This window comes from Lipotes vexillifer, unplaced genomic scaffold, assembly GCF_000442215.2.
Source record: "Lipotes vexillifer unplaced genomic scaffold, Lipotes_vexillifer_v1.1 scaffold995, whole genome shotgun sequence".
Classification (NCBI taxonomy): Eukaryota; Metazoa; Chordata; class Mammalia; order Artiodactyla; family Lipotidae; genus Lipotes; species Lipotes vexillifer.
In genome coordinates, this window is record NW_006785389.1 from 1,084,792 (window position 1) to 1,107,275 (window position 22,484).

Consider the following 22,484-nt stretch of genomic DNA (forward strand, 5'->3'; position numbering starts at 1 on the left):
CAGAGTTCCAGTTTCTCCACATCCTCATTGACATAATTTTATTTTCCGTTTCATGTTTAATAGTAGCTATCCTAATGGATGTGATGTAATATCTCACTGTGGTTTTGTTTATTTTATTTTATATTATTTTTTCTATTTTATGGCTGCGTCGGGTCTTAGTTGCAGCATGCAGGCTCTTTGTTGTGGCACACGGGCTTCTCTAGTTGTGGCATGCAGATTTTCTCTTCTCTAGTTGTGGCCCATGGGCTTCTCTCTAGGTATGGTGTGCAGGTTTTCTGTTCTTTAGTTGTGGCGCGTGGGCTCCAGAGCGTGTGGGCTGTATAGTTGTGGCATGCAGGCTCTAGAGCATGTGGGCTCTGTAGTTTGCAGCATGCGGGCTCTCTAGTTGAGGAGCGCAAGCTCAGTAGTTGTGATGCGTGGGCCTAGTTGCCCTGTGGCATTTGGGATCTTAGTTCCCCAACTAGGGATCGAACCCACATCTCCTGCATTGCAAGGTGGATTCTATACCACTGGACCACCGGGGAAGTCCCCTCACTGTAGTTTTGTTTAGCATTTCCCTAATGATTAATGATCATGTCTTCTTGGCCATTTGTGTATATTCTTTGTAAAAATCTCTATGTTTACCCCTTTAAAATTTTTCTTATTGGTGAGTTGTAGCAGTTCTTTATATAATCTGGATACTGACCACTTATCAAGTATATGATTTGCAAATGCTTTTCTTCCATTCAGTAGCTTGCCATTTCACTCTGTTGATTGTGTCCTTTGCACAGTAGTTTGTACCTTTATTTTTGCTTTTGTTTCCTATGCTTTTCATGTCAATGCCAAGAAGTTATAAATCCAATGTCATGAAGTTTTTCCCCTATGTCTTCATCTAAGAGTTTTCGAGTTTACATCGTACTGTCAGGTCTTTGTTCATTTTGAGCTCATTTTTGGGTGTGGTGTAAGGTAAGGGTCCAACTTCATTCATCTGAATGCAGATATCCACTGTAATTTGTTGGAGAGACTGTCCTCCTCCCATTGAATTGCGTTGGCACTCTTGTTGATTATTTGATCAAATATACTGGCTTCCAGTTCTGGGCACTCTGTTCTGTTTCATTGGTCTAAAGTTTTGTGTTTATGACAGTACCAGTGTTTTGTTTTTTGTTTTTTTTAAAATTTTTATTAGAATGTAGTTAATTTACAATGTTGTGTTAGTTTCAGGTGTACAGCAAAGTGAATCAGTTATTCGTATACATATATCCACTCTTTTTTAGATTCTTTTCCCATATAGACCATTACAGAGTATTGAGTAGAGTTCCCTGTGCTAGACAGTAGCTCCTTATTAGTTATCTTTCAGTTTTGAGTCCCTGGCTTGATGTTAGTCATTTCCTCTTTTACAGCAGCAGCCGATTAAGACCACAACCAATCACTGTCTATATCAGGCACTCACACTCTGGACACCATCCCTTATGTCCCAGGGCCAGGATACCAGGCAACTGGAGACAGCCTGTATGCCCCTCACCCCATGAAATTATTCCAGCTAGGTCATCCATGGGGAGCCTGGGAAACCTAGGTAGCCCCAGACCACTTGCTATGTATAGGGTGCTCCCTACAGCTCCAGGTTACTTACTGTGTCCCTGTACAACCTGTTGTGTGCCCTGCCTGATGCCCTTGTCTCATCCTAAGCCCTAGGTAACAGAATTCTGCTTTTTATCTACCCAAGTGTCATCAAGAACATTTAAATCTTACAAAACAACTACAAACCCAGAAGAGTGTTAGGAATGCAGTGAATGTTGAAAGTTATTCAGCTATTAGCCTAAACTCAAACAGCACTGGTAAATTTAAATCAGAGAAACATCTTCGGAGTGCAGGCAACATGCTGTTTCCTTGTTCTATGTAATTACAGAGCAACATTTGGAGATGAGTCTTTGTGAAAGAGAGCTCAGCCATAAATTGAACTTCATGCCTCCAGACATCCCAGGAAGATTCTCTTAAGTACCAAGTATATTGGAAGCTTCCACGATAACACCTTGCACTTCCGGACCTGCCTGTAGTCCTTGCCAGAAATACGTTGTTACCAGTATCTGTTACGTTAGCCTTCCCTCCTCTGCCACACGGCAGAGTGCCACAGTGTGTATGAATCATCCTTACAGTGCTTGGGAGGCAGGAAGCTACACTTTCTCCCTTCATCTGGAGGACTCACCTGTCTCTTGACTTTTGGGGTATCTCATTCACTTCCCACTGATTGTTTTGGGTGGGATACTACCCAGTTCTGGACAAGAGGACTCCAGCTGGCTTCTGCAGGCAGCTTGTGGAGATTTCCCTTCTTCGTGAGTATATTTGATTGACTTATAATGGTTGGGTTCATTTTTCCACCCTCAGAGTCACCCGACCCAGGACTATCAGCAGAGATTAGAAGGGTTTGAATTCCACGCTATCCCCAGAATCAAAGCTCTCAGACACCAGGGAACACTACCCTGCTCACCTGTCCCATGACTCCAAGATTCAACCCTTCTCTCATTCATGAACTCAGGATACACTTCTGCCATAGCAGTAGAATTGTTTCACTGCATGCAACTGCTTTCACATATGTGTAGCATACTTAATGACGAGCTCCTTCCCTGCTCAAGGGCAGGACCCATATCTCTATATCACCCCACTACTCAGAACACAGTGCTTGGTGGGTGGAGCAGCAAGTCCACAGCCAGACCCTCTGAGTGACCACAGATATGAAGACAAGGCAGAGAAAACTGGATGGTGAGAGAATGAAACCTAGTGGGTTCTTCACCCACTGGGATGCATCTCATATATCTTGCAGTTTGGGGCCCAGGTCCCTTTATGGGCCACCTTGTCCCAAGGAACTCCCAGTTATGGAAAGAATAACCCTCTGCTTTGAACCAAGAATTGTTTCCTGAGAGTGGATTTTCCGACTCTCATGGATCCCAAGGCTCAGATTCATGTACACCTACAGCTACAACCCAGACAATCATCTTGAGAGGAGATATAAGAGGGTAGTGTCTTCAAAACGCAACTTACTTTCCTACAGAATACAGGAACCACACAAGCTATTCTCAAAACATTATAAATTTAGTGGAAAAAATGTTTTTTCTCACTGAGAGCTGTGTGTGCAGTAACAATATTGGATAAAACACCACATAAATGGTTCATGTCCACCTTGGCAACACAAAAGTATGTATTTGATTATATAAAAGGCTCCAAGGAGGGCTCAACTGGACAGTACTTTTTTTTAAACCAAAGATCATATTGATTATTTCATGCAGCTTTGAAATTAGCCCCAAAGACAGTCCCAAAGGAGGAATTTCAACACAACCTGACTGATAAGAGCATCCTGAGAATAAGACCACAGTAGTAACTGTGAAACCCATATGTGGCTACCTGTATGCATCCTGGTTTGCCTGTTAAAGTTCCAGTTACTTTACAATGCTTCACAGAAACTTTTTTTCCCCTGCAAAAAGTGCTATTTTTTCCATTTGGCCCAAGGCTTGGAGAGGGCTCCACGGTGGTTAACAAGCTGCCCTGTGGCTTCAGGGAGAAGCCCTGACCCCAGAAGGGCTCACAGGCCGCTGGGCTCCAGGGGCTCCTAGTGGTGCTTGAGGCTGAGCCTTTGGAAGAGACACTCACCCAGCCCAGCCTGGGGGCCGAGCAGCCTTTGGAGGTTGGTCAGGTGGTCGCCAGTCTTCATGATGAATTTCACCTGCTCATTCGGGAAGTGGCTCCAGGAAGTCCAGAGGTGGAGTCTGCGCGGGGAGAACCGAGGGCCTGCTGATCCACAGGGCCTGGTGCAGGTTTTTCTCTGTCAGCCGGGCGGCTTCCATGGCGTCCTGAGCTTTACCCACGGCTCCTGGAACGGCTTCAGCACGTCCTGGAAGAGGGCGCGGCTACGGCGCTGCTTTTGCCTTTTCCACTGAGCTCGGGCCTTCGGGCTTCTACTCGGCCAGTTCGCGAAACGATGTCGCACGCCCTCGAGAGCTGATGCGTCGGGTCAAAAGAGAAGCGCAGAGACAGGTAGGTGTGGGAGAGCGGCAGATGCACGTTATCAGGCGGGTGACGGCGGCCTCCACCTGGCGGAATAATTGTGACGAATTTGGGAGCTCATGGTTGGTCAGCAACGGGAACTAAGCTCAGAAAATGCTATTGGCTGGTCCCAGAGGCCAAGCAGAGCTGAGTGGGTGGTTCCAAGGTTGTGACTGGAAAAAAGGTTGGAGGGTGGTCAGAGTCTGGAGGAAGGGGCGCCCCTGGGTCTGTTCAGTCCAAATGCTGTTGAAATGAGAGATCTGCCGGACGGCCAAGAAACTTTTATAAAATTAAGCAATGAGCTTTCTTTTCCGTGTTTGTTTTTCTGAATTTAACTTAGCTATGTGTTTTTTATTGTCTTTGTTGTAGTTGCAGTTCAGCACATAGAAAATTAGAAACGCCCGTCTACTCAGGAGTAAAGACTTCAAGAAACACCAGGAAGAGGAAAGACTTAGGACTCACCTGGGATGGCCGCACAGCTACATGATCATCCTCACCCCTCTGGGTAAAGTACAAACTTCCCAAACAATGGCTAACAGTCCAGGGAAATAATTCCTCCCTTCGCCAAACCATCCTTGATCCGCTGTCCCTGAAACTTCCTCAACGCATACTGACCCTCCAGTAGAGACCATAACCTCCCCTAACTTTGTCCCCTTCAGACTGTGATTCCTGGACCTTGTTAACAGGCATTTCAGGTATAGTTTTCTGCTACCAGGGCTTGGGCTGATTTGCTTCCATCACATGACCTTTAGTGTGTACATTCGGTCTTCAAACGTGTGAGGCTGCAGGTTGTGGCAAGATGAGCACCCGGCTCCTGTTCTGGCTGCCATCAGCACATCATCAAACCTGCAGGGATGGTGCTAGGATGGGGAAGAGCAGGGGTTATCTCCCAGCCAGGTTGAAACCACCTGATCCTGTGTGTATATCCACACACTAGGCTTTTGGGCCTCCCTATCCCATGCTTGTCTCACAAGTCTCCCTGGAGCATTTGTGCATTTGTGTCCTCATACCTGGTGTGGTAGTTCAGCACCTCTCTCTATTCCCACAAGCCTCTAATGTGTGTCACATACACTGGTTGTGTGTCTCATGACTATCACATGTCTGTTCTGTTGTGGAAGTGGTGTAATGCATGTGTGTGCCTAGGGCCTAGGCTTGTTGAGGGGTGTCAGCATGCAGACCTCATCAGTGTCCCCAGGATGCCTGTGCACGGGCCTCCAAGTTGTGCTGAGGTGTATCATTATTGTTACCGGACTCAGTGGGTCCTTCCCTTGGGGTGCATAGCCAGTGAACACACCAAGTACTTTCAGTTAAAGCAGAAGCATTTATTACTTGTGACAAGTAAGGAGACAGGGAGATAGCTCTCAAAGCACTGGACTGAAGTATTAAGCCTGGGGGGCATGCATATTCAAGAAAGGACCGGCTTGGAAAAGGTTACTGTAGGTTGCCAAAATTTATTGTTCCGGACTCAGTGGGTCCTTCCCTTGGGGTGCATAGCCAGTGAACACACCAAGTACTTTCAGTTAAAGCAGAAGCATTTATTACTTGTGACAAGTAAGGAGACAGGGAGATAGCTCTCAAAGCACTGGACTGAAGTATTAAGCCTGGGGGGCATGCATATTCAAGAAAGGACCGGCTTGGAAAAGGTTACTGTAGGTTGCCAAAATCTGCAAGCAAGCAGGCACTGGGTTGTTTGCTCACAGTGTGTTATCTTGTTCACTGGGATTCACTGTAACCTTTTCGGAATGTTGGGTATTTGGAGCTTTGTGCCATGAATCTCCTCCAATCTGTTTTCTTAGAGCATTTCCGTTAGCAAACTTCTAATTCTGAAATCTTTCTCTGTCCCTTTGAGACATACATAAAGCTTTCGAAAAGCTAAATAATCCTCTTGTCAGTTTTACAACTGTGTAAAAATGTGCTCCCGGGATTTTAATTTATGGAGGTGACTGAGTGAGGACAGGAGAGGCTACTGCCATTGAAAGTTCCCCAAGGAAACGACAGGCACAGCAGGCCACGTAAGGCCACATGAAGCCTGTCACATGCAGGTGTCAGGAAGCAGAGAGGAACTGGGGCTGTGCCTTTATGACCACAGTGGCGGGAAGAACTAGGTAGTGACCTCCACTAGTGGGCAGGAAGCAAAAACACACATGCTATAGCTGGGAGTTTGTAACCCGTGGCCATGAGACGCGGTCAGAGATGGGCCGGGACGTAACGAGGTCGGGCGTCCGAGCGGCCGGCCGGCAGTGCGCCCTCGCCGGCCAGCGATCCGGATCCGTCCCGCTAGTTTCCGCCGGTTGTCGGGCGCCATCTGGCGGTCACGTTTATTTTGTCCCTTCCCGTCCGGAGCTCGGGCGACGTCTGCAGGGGATGGGATTCGGCCGCGATGCCCGAGGCAGAGTTCCGGGAGGTCGGTGGGGCTGGCGGGATCATCCCGGTCTTGCCGGGCGGGCGCGCTTAGTGCTCTCTCCGGAGGTTGTACCTGCAGACTCATAGGGAAGAGGCTGGGTCCCTCCGGTTGCCGGGGGGGAGCAGGAAGGGAGTCTCCCGGGTGGGGAGGCCCGAGGAGGGCGTGAGCCGTTCGGCCGCGGGCTCGCGTAGCCCGGTCTGCAGAGGTTCCCCCAGGTCCTGATCCAGAGGCCGGCCGGACCCGCACTGCCTGCGGGCGAACCAGGTAGGGCAAGCCGGGCCGCCTCTGCCCCCCGGGGTCGTGGGTAGAAGGGGTGACTGTCAACAGGTTCTATCATTTTCTTCACAAGGGAATTAGTGATGCAGCCCTGGTCTCCAGCTCTGAAGGGCTTCCCCTACTCAGCCAAGGAGGTATTTTTTTGTTTTTGTTTTTTTGTTTTTTTTTTAAAAAAGGTCTGGAGCCACCTCTTTGGAAAGAAAACATCAAGGAAGATCCCAGTTGCTGCGGTAGGCGTCGGGCCCTAGGTTTCCGGTCATAAAGACACGGATGGGAAGTTCTAGGATTGCTTCGGATAAAGGTGAAGAGCTCCTGCAGAGCATCACTCGAATTCCCAGACACATTTAGGATAAAACTAACAAATGGGACAGTCAAGTCCTCTCACCTGAAGGCAAGTGAGTGTTCATCTTGGTGCTTGCGTTGAACGGGCTCTATCTGCTTGGTGTATCATGAATGGGTGCGGTTTGTCTTTATAATGTCTTTAGTGGGTTGTCTGTGACGTGCATCACAGTTTAGTTTCGTGCTCATAGAACAAAGTATGTTTTTCTCTGCTTTGTGGAGAAGGTCTTGTTTTATTATCTCCCCAACATTGGTCACCGTGTCAAACAGTATCAGATCCAATACAGGTGAAATTGAGAAACGTGGCATAATCCTAAAACAACGCCTATTGCAAGAAGGAAGAGTATTTTCTAGTATCAAGTCTGTAGGCTAAAGGGGGGATTAACTACAAATGGCAGGAGAAAACCTTTGGTTTCAGAAGGGTAACCCTGTGCCAATGTTTTACAAACACTGTACTTAAAATGCATTTTATTTTTAAGTTGATTATACGTAACAAAGCTTTTTAAAAAGCACAATTATGTTCTGGAATGTGGAAGACCACCTTCAGGTTGACTAAATTGCTATCCACACTTGCAGAAGTTAGAGAAGCTACTATGAATTAAGGGCTAAATGGTCTGTTACAGTGAATGGATACAGATGAAAAGCACGAAAGATGGCACAATAGGACAAAGTCACAGAGGGACCACAGTGCCAGTTTCCTGTGCCCTGTCACTTAGGTCTCACAGCATCCGTGGGTGACAATATGAAGTGTACTGCTAACGGGGGACCTCACACAAGACCTGGTATTATACAGGCTTTTTTTTCACTGTGTCACGCACAAGGGACACGTGTGTGGCTGAACCTACTCTCTAGCTTCTCTGAGTGTCAAACTGCTACAGAGACCCTTAAGGCTCCCCTACCCAGTGAGTGGTATGTCAAATTATTAGTATAAATCAGCTAGCATGGCACAAAGGCCCCGGGTAAACACACACTCTTATTAGTCCAAATGTTTCAAGGGCTTAGAAGTTATCTCCCAAGAGTCGGGCCACTCTGCCAAACGTTTCTTTCAAATGAATACAGATTGGACAACTCAGGCCTGTGATGTAATCCTTTATACAGGTCAAGTAAAAATACTCAAAACTCGTACCCTTGTTTTAGCACATGTTGGTATTTATTATCTATGTTCTCAACCTTATTTATGAGCATCTGTATTAGGGAAATAGAAAGGAGTGCTACTGCATGTGTTCCCCAGTCCACATTGGATGACCTTGAAACTGTGCCCCATAGGGTTAACAGAAGCTGATGCCTAACAACTTCTTGAGCTAGAATTATAGAGAAGGGAACAATATCATGTCCAAACCCCTCTGCTTGTGAATTGCCTTAATTGGTTAAGCTCACTTGGGTGGGTTTTTTTCCTCCTACTTGCATGTGCTCCAAGCTTTCTCCCTAGTTGGGCCATGTAGGTTTTCTCTTCTCTAGCTGTGGAGTGGGCTCAGTTTGTTGCATGTAGGCTTAGTTGCCCCACTGCATGTGGGATCGTAGTTCCCTGACTAGGGATTGAATCACCCTCATCCCCTACTGTGGAAGGTGGATTCTTTACCACTGGACCACCAGGGAAGTCCCCCACTGTAGAAAACATCTCTGACAGGGTGGGGACACTGTAGGAAAGGGAGCCTCAGTTGTTTTTTAGGAATTTGGAGTCAGCTCTTGTCGAGCTATGTGTGAAGAACAGAAGCCTGTAATGCAGATACACCTGTACACACTGACTACTGCCTCACCTTTTCTCTAACTCTGATTGCCCTTCCCCCCACCTAGGACCACCCTGCCTCTTTGTCCCCTACAGCACCTCACCTCCAGGAAGGTGGTTGTGAGACTTTTTTGTCTCCTGGCTTGCTGCCTTGAGTGAAATTCCTCTCGGGCAAGCTTTGACATCCCACTGTTTGGCTTCTTGCACCTCTGGTTCAGTAAAATAACCTGTTCACAGTGTGAAACTCCCCACAGTTGGAGTATTCATACCAGGGAAGTTGGCACACACAAAAATTGGGGGGGGGTGTTGGGCTTTTCTTTTAGGTAGGTGTCTAGACTTACAGTAATGGAGACTATGTTAATAATGAGGACTACCTGTGGGGCCCTAAACATTTATTCCACAGCAAAGTCACTGAGAAAACTTGTTACAACACATTTCTTTTTATTCTCTCCACAGTTACTAATAAAAAGACATTTAATCAAAGAAGACAATACACCTGGCAGATGAACACAGGAATGTTCAACATCATGAATCACTAAGGAAATGCATCAGACCACAGTGAGGCATGTATCCACACTTTTAAAACAGGTACTATTCAGGGGCTTCTCTGGTGGTGCAGAGTCTGCCTGCCGATGCAGGGGACACGGGTTCGTGCCCCGGTCCGGGAAGATCCCACATTGCCGCGGAGCGGCTGGGCCCGTGAGCCATGGCCGCTGGGCCTGCGCGTCCGGAGCCTGTGCTCCGCAACGGAAGAGGCCACGACAGGGAGAGGCCCGTGTACCACAAAAAAAAATAATAGTAATATTCAAAACAGTAACCATACCAACCCACTACTGGTGAGGAACACAGGGGAAGGTTCCCATACTGTTAGAATGCAAAAAGGATACAACCCTATTCATTCGTTTTGAAATATGAAACCAGGGGCTTCCCTGGTCCTCTGTACTTCCACTGCTGGGGCCACAGGTTTAATCCCTGGTTGGGGGTAGATGCCCCATGGTGTGTGATGTGGCCAAAAAAAATTAGAAAATGAAACATAAAGAAAGACCCCACTGATATTAAAAGTCTAGAAAACACTAATGTATGGGAAAAAAGGAAATCAATAGTAGTTGCCTGGGAGTTGTGAGGGGGTGTTCAAAGGTGGGTGTGGCAGTGATGGTGGATGTTTGTAATTATAACAATTATGATGCTGGTTCTCGGGGGGGTTACCTGTGTTAAAATTTAATCAAGTTGCATATCTTAAGGGGTATGTTCAAATTCAATACATACCCATATACAGCTCAATTAAATTTTGGCTCCACATAAAAATCTGAGTTTGGGGGGTGGTGGTGTGCCATGTACCTTGCAGGAGCCAAGGATCCCCTGAATCTTACTCTGAATCTCCTTTTCAGTAGAGCTCGGGCAAACCACAACCCCATCCTTGACTCCTTATCTCATGGGAGGGATTCTGTAGTAGTAGCGATGAAGACTGGTGAGCAACGGAAGGTTTTTTAAATTTATTTTTGGTTGTTGAGCCATTGTTGCTGTGCCTGGGCTTTCTCTAGCTGTGGTGAGCAGGGGCTACTCTTGGTTGTGGTGTGTGGGCTTCTCATTGTGGTGGCCTCTCGTTGAAGAGCACAGGCTCTGGTAGTTGTGGCACACAGGCCTAGTTGCTCTGAGGCATGTGGGATCTTCCCAGGCCAGGGCTTGAACCCCTGTTCCCTGCAGTAGGTGGATTCTTAACCATTGTGCCACCAGGGGAGTCCCTGAAAAGTGTTTCCATTTAAGTTATCCAACAACACTGCCTGGGTCCTAAAAATCACATGTCTGTTCTACATGATTTCCCCATTGTTTTCACTATGCATCAAATGGCCTTGAGATAAACTACTTGCAGATGCTGAGGGAATCCTAAAACCTTTATGTTATTCAGTCTGACACTGACTGAGGCTCAGGAGGTTTCTGCAAAAACCTTAATGCAAAACAGCCACAGTGATGGGAACATACATGAATGCAATTTTATATTTTATTCCTTTTTCTTTGGTAGTCTCTCACTCCCTATAATTCCGTTTTAGTCCCACAGAGAGCTCTGCACTCTACCCCAGAAGGCCTTGGACAACAATGCAAAATGGGCCAGAACTGGAGTGAAAACTATTCTCTGCCATGATACTACCCCGTGAGGTATACTAAGTTTGGAACACCCACAAAACCTGTTCTTTTGTCCTGTCCTAGCCAGTTGATGGAAGAGGATGACAAAACCCAAGTGCTCAGGGTATCCATGCTTTTCTACAGGGCATATGAGAGCACAAAAGGCTACCTACCCTGATCACACTTAGATGACTGAGTCCCAGTATGGGGATCTGCCACTTGGAAAAGGTAAGAAACTCACAGTGACAGTAAGTCAGAAAATAGGGCATAGCTCCTGAAAAACTCCCTACAAACCTCATACACAGGCAATCTGCACACTAGGGTTGTTCAGTTGTATGGCATTCAACTTCCGTTGAGTCGCTCACAGAGCCTATTCAGTATGATGTAGTAACTAAGGAGACAGCTCATTTGCTACTCTCCTCATCTCATCTGAAGGCCTTTCTCCAGTATGAACTCTGGTGATAGATGAGATTATAGACCTTTGGCTGAAAGCTTTCTTACATTTGCTGCACTCATGGTCTTTTTCTGTGGTGTGACCTGTTTGGTGTTCAGTAAGCTGGGTGCTTGGGCTGAAGAATTCTCCATATTTAGTGCATGCATGTGTTTTTTTCCTCCAGTGTGACTGTCTTCTTAAGGCCTCTCTCCTGTGTGGCCTCTCTCATGCTCTGCAAGCCTATACACAGAGGGGTAGGCTTTCCCACATTCATAGCACTTATAGAGACTTTGACCATTGTGAAACACCGCTGAGTAGTCAGCATCCTTTTGTGGAGTGACCTGGTGCTGGAGAAGGCTAGAGCTACCAGGGAAATCCTTCCCAGCCTCCTGGCATGTGAAGGAGTTCTTGGATGCATGGACTATGTGGCTCCTCATAAGGCCTTACCCCTGTCTCTTCTAAAGAGTTTCCCTCTGCTGTGCTGGTGAAATTTCACACCTGACACAGTTTCTGGCCAGGAATTGTTCCCAGGTCTTCACCTAGATGCAAACTTACTGTTTAAGGCCAGGCTACACATCTTCCAGGGACAGGACTTTTGGATGGACAGGTCTTATGGCACTTCTACAGAAACATTCTGCTCAGAAGTTATCTCCTTGTGCTCTGCTCCATGCCAACAACCTGAAAGCAGAGAAATGACACAATGATGGGGGGGGGGTGCACACAGAAATGAGGTACACAGTCACTGGCTTTGGCACCAAAACACTGTGGGGCACAGGGCATGATCCTGATATAATTTGAACCCCTGATGCCAAATCAATGGAGCTAGGCCCACTTTGAGCCCCTCATGCTGGGGCTTGGAGTCATGTTCACTTTGTCATGTCCCAAGGTTCACCTCCCAGCTCCAGTTGGACAACAACATGGAACCTAGAAAATGCAAGTCCTAAGGGAAAGACACAGAACAACCAATCCCCAAAAAAACCTGAGGAAAGAAAAACTATCTCAAAATAAACCAGTGACCCTGCTAGATCCCAACAATTCCTGGTACAGTCAGGGCCCAGGAAATATCAGCTGGAAGGGGGCAGAACCTAGATCACAGAGGTGTGTGGGTCTACAGAGTCAACTTGGCAGGGAGTGGCTGAGACTAATGGAACCCACTGAACTAATTCCAAGTCTTATGACCCAGAAAAACTTCACTGAAAAAGCTTCAGAGCTGCTGGTACTGGGGATACTTCTGAAAGGAGGTTGTACTCACTCAGCCTTGGCACCAAAAACACAGATGAGAGGGAAGCAGTAATAGAGATGTGCCCACTGTCTAGCTGTGAAAAAACAGACTTGCCTTTGGAAAAGGGAAAGGCAGAGCTGCCCAGGATGCTGGGATAGGTGTGAGGGCCTTACCCAATGATGAAACATGTGCAAAGGGCTCCAGGATCACATCACATCACGGTACAGGAATCTCTGGGCCTCATCAAGAAGCTTCCATTCCTCCTGGGAAAAGTACACAGCCATGTCCTCAAAGGTCACAGGCCTCTCTGATTATGGGGCAGATTTGTACATAAGCAGCCTCTCTCCCCAGGACCCCATAAGTACTTTTAACCCCAGCCAGTACTCACTCTGGGTTCACCATCCACCCCCAGCTCTGTGACTTAGAGGGCAGTGGGGCCCAATAACTCTTCCTGCTTCCTCGATCAGTATGTACAACCCTGAGCAACAACAGGCAGGTGGACAGATAGACACCATGTAATCTGTGAGCCTGGTCTCCCACACACAAGCAAACTTAGCCCCATCCTTCTCTCATACTTCTAGTACTAGGGCCTGGGGCAATTATTTCACATACTTTCCCCACATGAATATTACTCACTGGACCTCCTCATACATTATATGTCTACCATCATTCTCAGAACAGAAACCTCGTGCTACCATTCTAACTCTGCCCCCCTTGCTCTTTGTCCTTATCAATTGTTAAAGACCTACAAGTCCTAGAGCACTCCCATCACAATCACATCCTCAAGCATTTGTATATACTAGCCCCATTACTAAGACAACCTTTCAAGTCTCAGCCTGCTGGCTGCCAGAAACGGGAATCTGTCCATAAAACCCAGGGTCTACAGGCACCAAGTCCACGAAGATGCCTGACACCAGTGCAGTGGCCATTAGTGGTTCTGCTGAGTGAACCATTTAATATTTCAGGCAAAGACAAATAAAAGAAAAATAAAGCATGTAAAAGAGGACAGAAAATGTTATAGAGTTGTGCCATAAGGTCATGTGGATACCTTGAGAAAAGGCTGTCCAGAAGTAGGACAAAAAAGTGCAAAGCCTCTCTATCAGATTCATGTCTTGTGTATGAGCAGCATCCACAAGGCTAGTGTGACTGGAGCCCAGTGAGCCAGAAGAATAAGGGATTGTGTTGGGGAGGAAATGGTTCTTTTCAAATTTTACTTTGGCTATATTAAAAATTATTATTTTATAAAAATCTCAACCTTACATAATCCATAGATTAAATTCTGATTTGGAATTATGCTAACATTACATAAGAGGATTCAAGAATATATACTTTTTATACTTATCCACCATATTCTTTGATATATCCTTTTTTTTTTTTCCATACCTGTTCAGAGAGACTGTCTATAATTTCCTACTAGCTTTCTTCTCCAGGGGTAGAGATCGTGAACCACAATTTACTGAATTCACACTGAAAATGACTCTCTGGAAAAGGGGTTTCTTGCCAGAATCAAAGTGCTTGGCCTCCAGCAGTTGGGGATAACTGGGCATCATTGCTGACTCTTAAGTTTAAAGAGAACTGCAACAAGCTATAGGACTTGACCTCTAGTCCATCTGCATTGTAGAAACACAGAAATACCTTCTTGAGTTCTTAACATCTTGCTAGGGATTCACAAAGCATTATAACTTTGTACACTTACAATGATTCATTTTATCACCCTTAAAACAAGTATTTTAACAAGACAGCTTAATCATTTATGATTTTCCACTAAAATAAGTATTATTTAGGAACTTCCCTGGTGGTCCAGTGGTTAAAAATCTGCCTTCCAATGCAGGGGATGCAGGTTTGATCCCACATACTGTGGTGGGGCAACTGAGCCTGTGTGCTTCAATGAAAGATCCTGTGTGCTGAAACTAAGACCTGACACAGCCAAAAATAAATAAAACAATACATAAGCATTATTTGAAGAGTACAATCACATAGAAGGTAAGGCAATCTACCTGAAAAAGAATTCAGAGTAATGATAGTAAAGATGATTCAAAATCTCAGAAAAAGAATGGAAACAGATGGAGAAGATACAAGAAATGTTTAAAAGAAAGGTAGATTTGATGAACACAATAACTGAAATGAAAAATACACTGGAGGGATTCAATAGCAGAATAAACTAAGGTAGAAGAACGACTAAGTGAGCTGGATGACAGAGTGATGGAAATAACAACATTTAATGAACCAACATTTGCATTATAAGGGTCCCAGAAGAAGAGAAAGGGAAAGGGCCTGAGAAAGTATTTGAGATTACAACCGAAAACATCCCTAACGGGAAAGGAAACGCCCAAGTCCAAGAAGTACAGAGTCCCATCAGGATAAACACAAGGAGAAACACACCAAAACACATATATTAATCAAACTAATACAAATTAAACACAAAGGAAAAGTATTAAAAGCAGCAAGGGAAAAGCAACAAATAACATACAAAGGAATGATAACGATAAGGCTATATCAGCTGATTTTTCAACAGAAACTCCGCAGGCCAGAGTGGCACAATATATTTATATTTAAAGTGGTGAAAGGGAAAAACCCAACAAACCAGCAATACTCTACTCAGCAAGGCTTTCATTCAGATTAGATGGAGAAATTAAAAGCTTTACAGACAGACAAGCAAAAGAGAATTCAGCATCACCAGACCAACTCTGCAACAAGTGCTAAAAGAAATTCTTAGGCAGAAAAGAAAAGGCCACAACTAGAAACAAGAAAACCACAAACGGGAAAGCTCATCAGTAAAGGCAAACGGACAGTAAAAGAAGGAAATCATCCACACACGAAATATATCAAAACAGCAACCGTGAGGAGAGTACAAATGCAGGACATGGGAATTGCATTTGAAATTAAGACACCAGCACCTCAAAACAATCCTGTACATACATAGACTGCTATATAAAAACCACATAGATGCAGGGGACACGGGTTCAAGTTCTGGTAGGGGAAGATCGCACGTGCCACGGAGCAAGTAAGCCTGGGTGCCACAACTACCAAGCGTGCACTCTAGAGCCCCCAAGCCACAATTACTGAGCCCATGTGCCTAGAGCCAATGCTCTGCAATGAGAAACCATGGAAATGAGAAGCCTGCACACTGCAATGAAGAGTAGCCCCCAATTGCTGCAACTAGAGAAAGCCCGCACACAGCAACAAACACCCAACTCAGCCAAAAGGAAAAAAACACACAGGCAGACTGCAAACCAAAAAATTACAATAGGTTCAAAAAAAGAAAAAAAAAAAACCCAAACACAACACTAAAGATAATCATCAAACCACAAGAGATGAAATCAAAAGGAAGGGAAGACAGAACACCAGACAAAAACAAATCCAAAGTTGGGGAACTATGATCCCTCAAGCCATGGGAAGAAGAAAAAAAAAAAAAGTTGCCTATATGAAATCCAAAGAAAGCTGGAGTAGCAATACTCATATCACACAAAATAGACTTTAAGACTGTTACAAGAGACAAAGAAGTACTGCACAATGATCAAGGGATCAATCTATAATGCAAAAAACGCTAACAGCCATAAGAAGAGAAATTGACAGCAACACAATGATGGGGGGACTTTAACACCCCACTTACACCAATGGACAGATCATCCAGAGAATCAATATGGAAAAACAAACCTTAAATGACACATTAGACAAGATGGCCTTAATTGATATTTAAACCGCATTGCATCCAAAAGCAACTGCTGAATACACATTCTTTTCAAGTATACCTAGAACATTCTCCAGGATAGAACACATCCTGGGCCACAAAGAAAACCTTGGCAAATTTAAGATAAGTGAAATCATATCAAGCACTTTTTCCATAAGAGATTAGAAATAAATTATACAACGAACTATTAAAAAAGAATAACCCCACATATGGAGGCTGAACATGTTACTAAAAAACAATGGATCACTGAATACATGAAAGAAAATCAAAAACTACCTAGAGGGTTTCCCTGGTGGTGCAGTTGTTGAGTCTGCCTGCCGATGCAGGGGACACGGCTTTGTGCCCTGGTATGGGAAGATCCCACATGCCGCAGAGTGGCTGGGCCTGTGAGCCATGGCCCCTGAGCCTGCACATCTGGAGCCTGTGCTGCGCAACGGGAGAGGCCACAACAGTGAGAGGCCTGCGTACTGCAAAAACAAAAACAAAAAACTACCTAGAGACAAAGGATGACGAAAACACACTGACCCAAAACTCTGGGACGTAGCAAAAACAGTTCTAAGAGCGAAGTTTATAACAATACAATCTTTCCTCAGGAAACAAGAAAAATCTTCAATAAACAACCTAACCTTACTTACACCTAAAACAAATAATAGCAAAGATCAATGAAACTAAAAGCTGTCTTTCTGAAAACATAAACCTTGCCAGAGTCGTCAAGAACAACAGGGGAGGGCTCAAATCAATAAAAACGGACACCACAAAAATACAAAGGTTCCTAAGAGACTACTGCAAGCAACTATATACAATAAAATGGACAACCTAGAAGAAATGGGCAAATTCCTAGAAAGATACAACCTACCAAGACTGAGCCAGGAAGAAAAAGAAAATATGAACAAACCACCGACCAGTACTGAAATTAAAACTGATTTAGAAAAAAACTTCCAACAGAACCAGATGGCCTCATAGAAGAACTCTATCAAACATTTAAAAAGAAAACACCTATAAAAAACTGCAGAAGAGGAGACACTCCCAAGCTCATTCTGTGAGGCCATCATCACCTTGATATCAAAACCAAACATACCACCCACACACAAGAAAATTACAGGCCAATATCACTGATGAACATACATGCAAAAACTCCTCAATAAATTACCAGCAAACTGACTCTACAACACATTAAAAGAATCATACACCACGATCAAGTAGGATTTACCCAGGGATGCAAGGATTTTTCAATATATGCAAATCAATCAATGTGATACACCATATTAACAAATTAAAGAATAAAACCCATATGATCATCTCAATAGATGCAGAAAAAGCTTTTGACAAAATTCAAAACTCATTTATGATAAAAACTCTCCAGAAAGTTGGCATGGGGGAACCTACCTCAACATAGTAAAGGCCATATACAACAAACCCACAGCTAACATCATTCTCAATGGTGAAACACTGAAAGCATTTCCTCTAAGATCAGGTACAAGACAAGGATGTCCACTTCTGCCAATAGTTTCGGAAGTTCTAGCCATGGCAATCAGAGAACAAAAAGAAAAGAAACGCAAATTGGAAGTAGTAAAACTATCACTGTTTGCAGATGACATGATACTACTCAGAGAAAATCCTAAAGATGCTATCAGAAAACTACTATGCTCATCAGTGAATTTGGTAAAGCTGCAGAATACAAAATGAATGCACAAAAATCTCTTGCATTCCTATACACTAACAATGAAAGATCAGAAAGAGAAATTAAGGAAACAATCCCATTCACCACTGCAACAAAAAGAATAAACTACCTAGGAATAAACATACCTAAGGGGCTTCCCTGGTGGTGCAGTGGTTAAGAATCCACCTGCCAGTGCAGGGGATGTGGGTTCGAGCCTTGGTCCGAGAAGATCCCATATGCCGTGGAACAGCTGAGCCCCCATACCATAACTACTGAAGCCTGCATGCCTAGAGCCTGTGCTCTGCAACAAGAAAAAAAAGTCACTGCAACGAGAAGCCTGCGCACCACCACGAGGAAGTAGCCCCTGCTCGGCACAACTAGAGAAAGCCCGCGTGGAGCAACAAAGACCTAATGCAGCCCAAAATAAATACATAAATGAATTTATTAAAATAATAATAATAAAAATAAACATACCTAAGGAGGCCAAAGACCTGTACTTAGAAAACTGTAAGATGCCAATGAAAGCAATCAAACATGACATAAACAGAGAGATAGACCATGTTCTTGGATTGGAAGAATCTATATTGTGAAAATGACTATACTACCCAAAGCAGTCTATAGATTCAGTGCAGTCCATAACAAATTACCAGTGGCATTTTTCACAGAACTAGAACAAATAATTTTACCATTTGTATGGAAACAGAAAGACCTCGAATAGCCAAAGCAACCTTGAGAAAGAAAAATGGAGCTGGAAGAATCAGGCTCCCCGACTCCAGACTATACTACAAAGTTAGAGTAACCAAAAGTTTGGTACTGGCACAAAAACAGAAATACAGATCAATGGAACAGAATAGATAGAAAGTCAAGAGATAAACCTACACACCTATGGTCACCTAATCTATGTATGATCAAGGAGGCAAGAATGTAAAATGGAGAAAGGACAGTCTCTTCAATAAGTGGTGTTAGGAAAACTAGACAGCTACATGTAAAAGAATGAAATGAGAACACCCACTAACACCATACACAAAAATCAAGTCAAAATTGATTAAAGACCTAAGTGAAGGCCAGACACTATAAAACTCTTAGAGGAAAACATAGGCAGAACACTTTCGACATAAAGCGCAGCAAGATCTTTTTTGACCCACCTCCTAGAGTAATGAGAATAAAAACACAAACAAATGGAACCTAATTAACCTTACGAGGTTGTGCACAGCAAAGGAAACCATAAACAAGACGAAAAGACAACCCACAAAATGGGAGAAAATATTTGCAAACGAAGCAACTGACAAGGGATTAATTTCCAAAATAATCAAACAGTTCATGCAAATCAGTATCAAAAAAACCCACAAACAACCCAATCAATAAATTGGCAGAAGACCTAAATAGACATTTCTCCAAAGACATTCAGATGGGCAAATGCACATGAAAAGATGCTCAACATCACTACTATTAGAAAAATGTAAATTAAAAACTACAGTGGGAACCACCTCACACTGGTCAGAATGGCCATCATCAAAAAGTCTACAAATAATAAATGCTGGAGAGGATGTGGAAAATGGGAACTCTCCTACACTGCTGGTGGGAATGTAAATTGGTACAGCCACTATGGAGAACAGTATAGAGGTTCCTTAAAAAACTAAATATAGGAGCACCATATAATCCAGCAATCCGACTCCTGTGCATATATCCATAGAAAAACACAATCTGAAAAGATACAAGCAGCACAATGTTTACTGCAGCACTATTTACAACAGCCAAGACATGGAAGCAACTTAAGTGTCCACCAATGGAGGAGTGGATAAAGGTGTGGTACATATACACACTGGATAAAAAAGCCATAAAAAAGAACAAAATAATGCCATTGGTAGCAACATGGATGGACCTAGACTGTCATACTGAGTGAAGTAAGTCAAACAGAGAAAGACATGATGATATTGCTAAAAAACAAAAAATAATAGAAATAAACTTATTTACAAAGCAGAAATAGAGCCACAGGTGTAGAAACAAACTTCTTGTTACTGAGAGAAAGCAGGGAGGGGGGGATAATTTGGGAGACTGGGATTGATATATACACACTACTATATATAAAACAGATAACTAATTAGGACTTACTTTATAGCACAGGGAACTCTACTCAATACTCTGTAATGACCTATATGGGAGAAGACTCTAGAAAAGAATGAATATATGTAAATTTATAAGCGATTTACTTTGCTGTACACTTGAAATGAACACAACATTGTAAATCAACTATACTCCAATAAAAATTATTTAAAAAACCCCCAAAACCCTCTAAGTGTGTGTACGCTGTAAAACTGAGTTTATGTAATGTATAATAAGTCTGTATCAAAATCTAACAATGGGTTAGTTGAAAAATATGTATAATTTCATTCAAAGGACTAAGTTAAAATTAGTAAGAACAAAACAAAATTAAAAAGTGGAAATGTTCATTTAAATAAATAATTTTAACATATATGCTAGATAAATGCATACGTACACAAGAACAGATGGCAGGTATGCCTATAAATACAGAAAGTAGACCAAAAACAAAAAAAAAAGAAGAAAAAAGAAACACGTAAACAAAGAAGAGCCTTCAACAGGGGAACTTATAAAGACATTTTACTCATATACTCTTATCTACAGAATACAGCACAAGAAAGGAAAATGAATGTGTTAGGGAACTGAAACCGCCCACCTTGGCCAGGCACAATGATAACCACTTGCCTGAGTTGTCTCACAACAGGAAGTTCCGATAAAGAAAGAGGTGCTGCCTCTGAAAGCTAACTGGGAGAATTTGGGGGGGGTCCGAAAGGAGGAGGGAAGAGATGATATGTCCTGCCTACCTCCCAGAATCCCCCTCACGCTGGAATCCACCTTGGCTGAGAGGTGAGTGCACCACCAGGAAGGACGCTGAGTCAGAACTGGCCATAGACAACCCGGAAACTAACCCTATTACCATAAAAGCTGAGATTGCGAGCATCATGGCAGAGCAGGTCTCCTGGGTTCCCTACTGTGTTGCTCTTCGCCTAGGCACCCCTTTCCAATAAAGTCTCTTGCTTTGTCAGCATGTGTGTCTCCTTGGACAATTAATTTACGAGTGTTACACAAGTGCCCACTCTCAGGCCCTGCAAGGGGTCCCCCTGAAACCATGCAACTCAGATTGAGACTTTACTTGATAACACACACCTGGTCTCAGGACTTAATGAACCTCAGGTTCTTGAAGTCTCACAGAAAGAATTCAGTGAGACAACGTGATAGGTAAGAATTGGATTTATTTAGCGAGGAACACACTCCACAGACAGAGTGTGGGCCATCTCAGAAGGCGAGAGGCCTCAAAATATGACGTGGTTATTTTTTATGTTCTATGTAATTTCACAGGCTGAGTGGGAGGATTATTCCAACTACTTCCCGGGAAGGGGCAGGTATTTCCAGGAATTGGGTCACTACCCACTTTTTGGCCTTTTAGAGTTAGCCTTAGAACTGGCAGGTCGCTGGTGGGTGTGTTATTTACATGCTCATGTATTACAATGGGAGTATAATGAGCCTCAAGATCCACTGGAAATCAAATCTTCCGCCATCTTGGACCTAATTTGTTCAAACCTGTTTGTTTTAGTCAAGTCCTATGGATATGTCATTCCTTTAAAGGCTGTGCCCTGCCCCTTCCCTCCTGTTTCACCTCTTTCTTCCACAAAGGGATAGCCATGAAAAACATGGGTAAAGTCACACCACATTGCGCAAAAGAAGGAAAACATATTACATTCATAAAAAACTTTTAAAACAAGCAAAACTAAACAAGACACGTCAAATAGTTCCCACATAGTTGGCAACACTATCAAGAAAAGAAAGGAAATGCTTCAAACAGCAGCCAATACATTAACTTGATCGGGATGGGGATAATTGTTTGGAAGAACCCCACAGGCTGCTTCTGAGGTCCTATTTATATAGCAATTTTGGCCTGAGCGGTGAACGGATATTAATCTCAGAGCGTCTTCAACCGCACATTGAAGTCCTGCAATTTTTTTTCCCACGCAGGTCATATTTCAAACTTCGGAAAGCCAAGATTTGGGGGTACAAATAATAACTATAGGATACTAGTAAAAGGACACAGATAAAACACTGCTGAATGAGAAGAGTTGGGGGAGGGCCCGGATGACGCAGCATTTACCTGAATCAGACACATCTGCGCCAGCGCCAGCGGAGTTTGTGGGTGAAGGTGGGGCCCGGGCACTGCGGCAGCAACCGCCCAAGACAGAGGCCGGATGGCGCCCACGCCGAGCCTCAGACGAAGCTCAGAGAAGCGGGCACGGCGCCTTCCTGGCTCCCTGACCTCTGGCCTTCACAGCGTTGCAAAGTTCCCCGCCTGTGAACACAGCCGAGTTTACAAAATAACGACCTCAGTCGACGCCGGAAAAGCCGCCCAGACTCCGTCCTCTAGAACGGAAGTGACTCTTTCCTGAGCCTTCATTGGCCCAGGGGCGCCCACAAACCGGCGTAGTTTTTTTCCGGGTAATGCAGTTCACAGGCCTCTAGAAGCTGGCAAGGGGTGGTGCTCCCCGCCTACAGGAAAAGCCCTGCCTCACTGCCCCGGCTTCTGGGAA

The 22,484-nt window shown here is 44.2% G+C and overlaps 1 protein-coding gene across 1 annotated transcript in view; it reads right to left on the bottom strand.

Moving 5' to 3' along the window:
• Positions 1-6,498: 6,498 nt before the first annotated feature.
• Positions 6,499-22,484, bottom strand: part of LOC103069939 (zinc finger protein 154-like) — a 23,561-nt gene continuing 7,575 nt past the window's right edge. The window contains exon 7 of the mRNA XM_007457502.1: positions 6,499-6,667. Within this exon, the coding sequence (XP_007457564.1) occupies positions 6,499-6,667 (169 nt within the window). The remainder of the gene's footprint in view (positions 6,668-22,484) is intronic.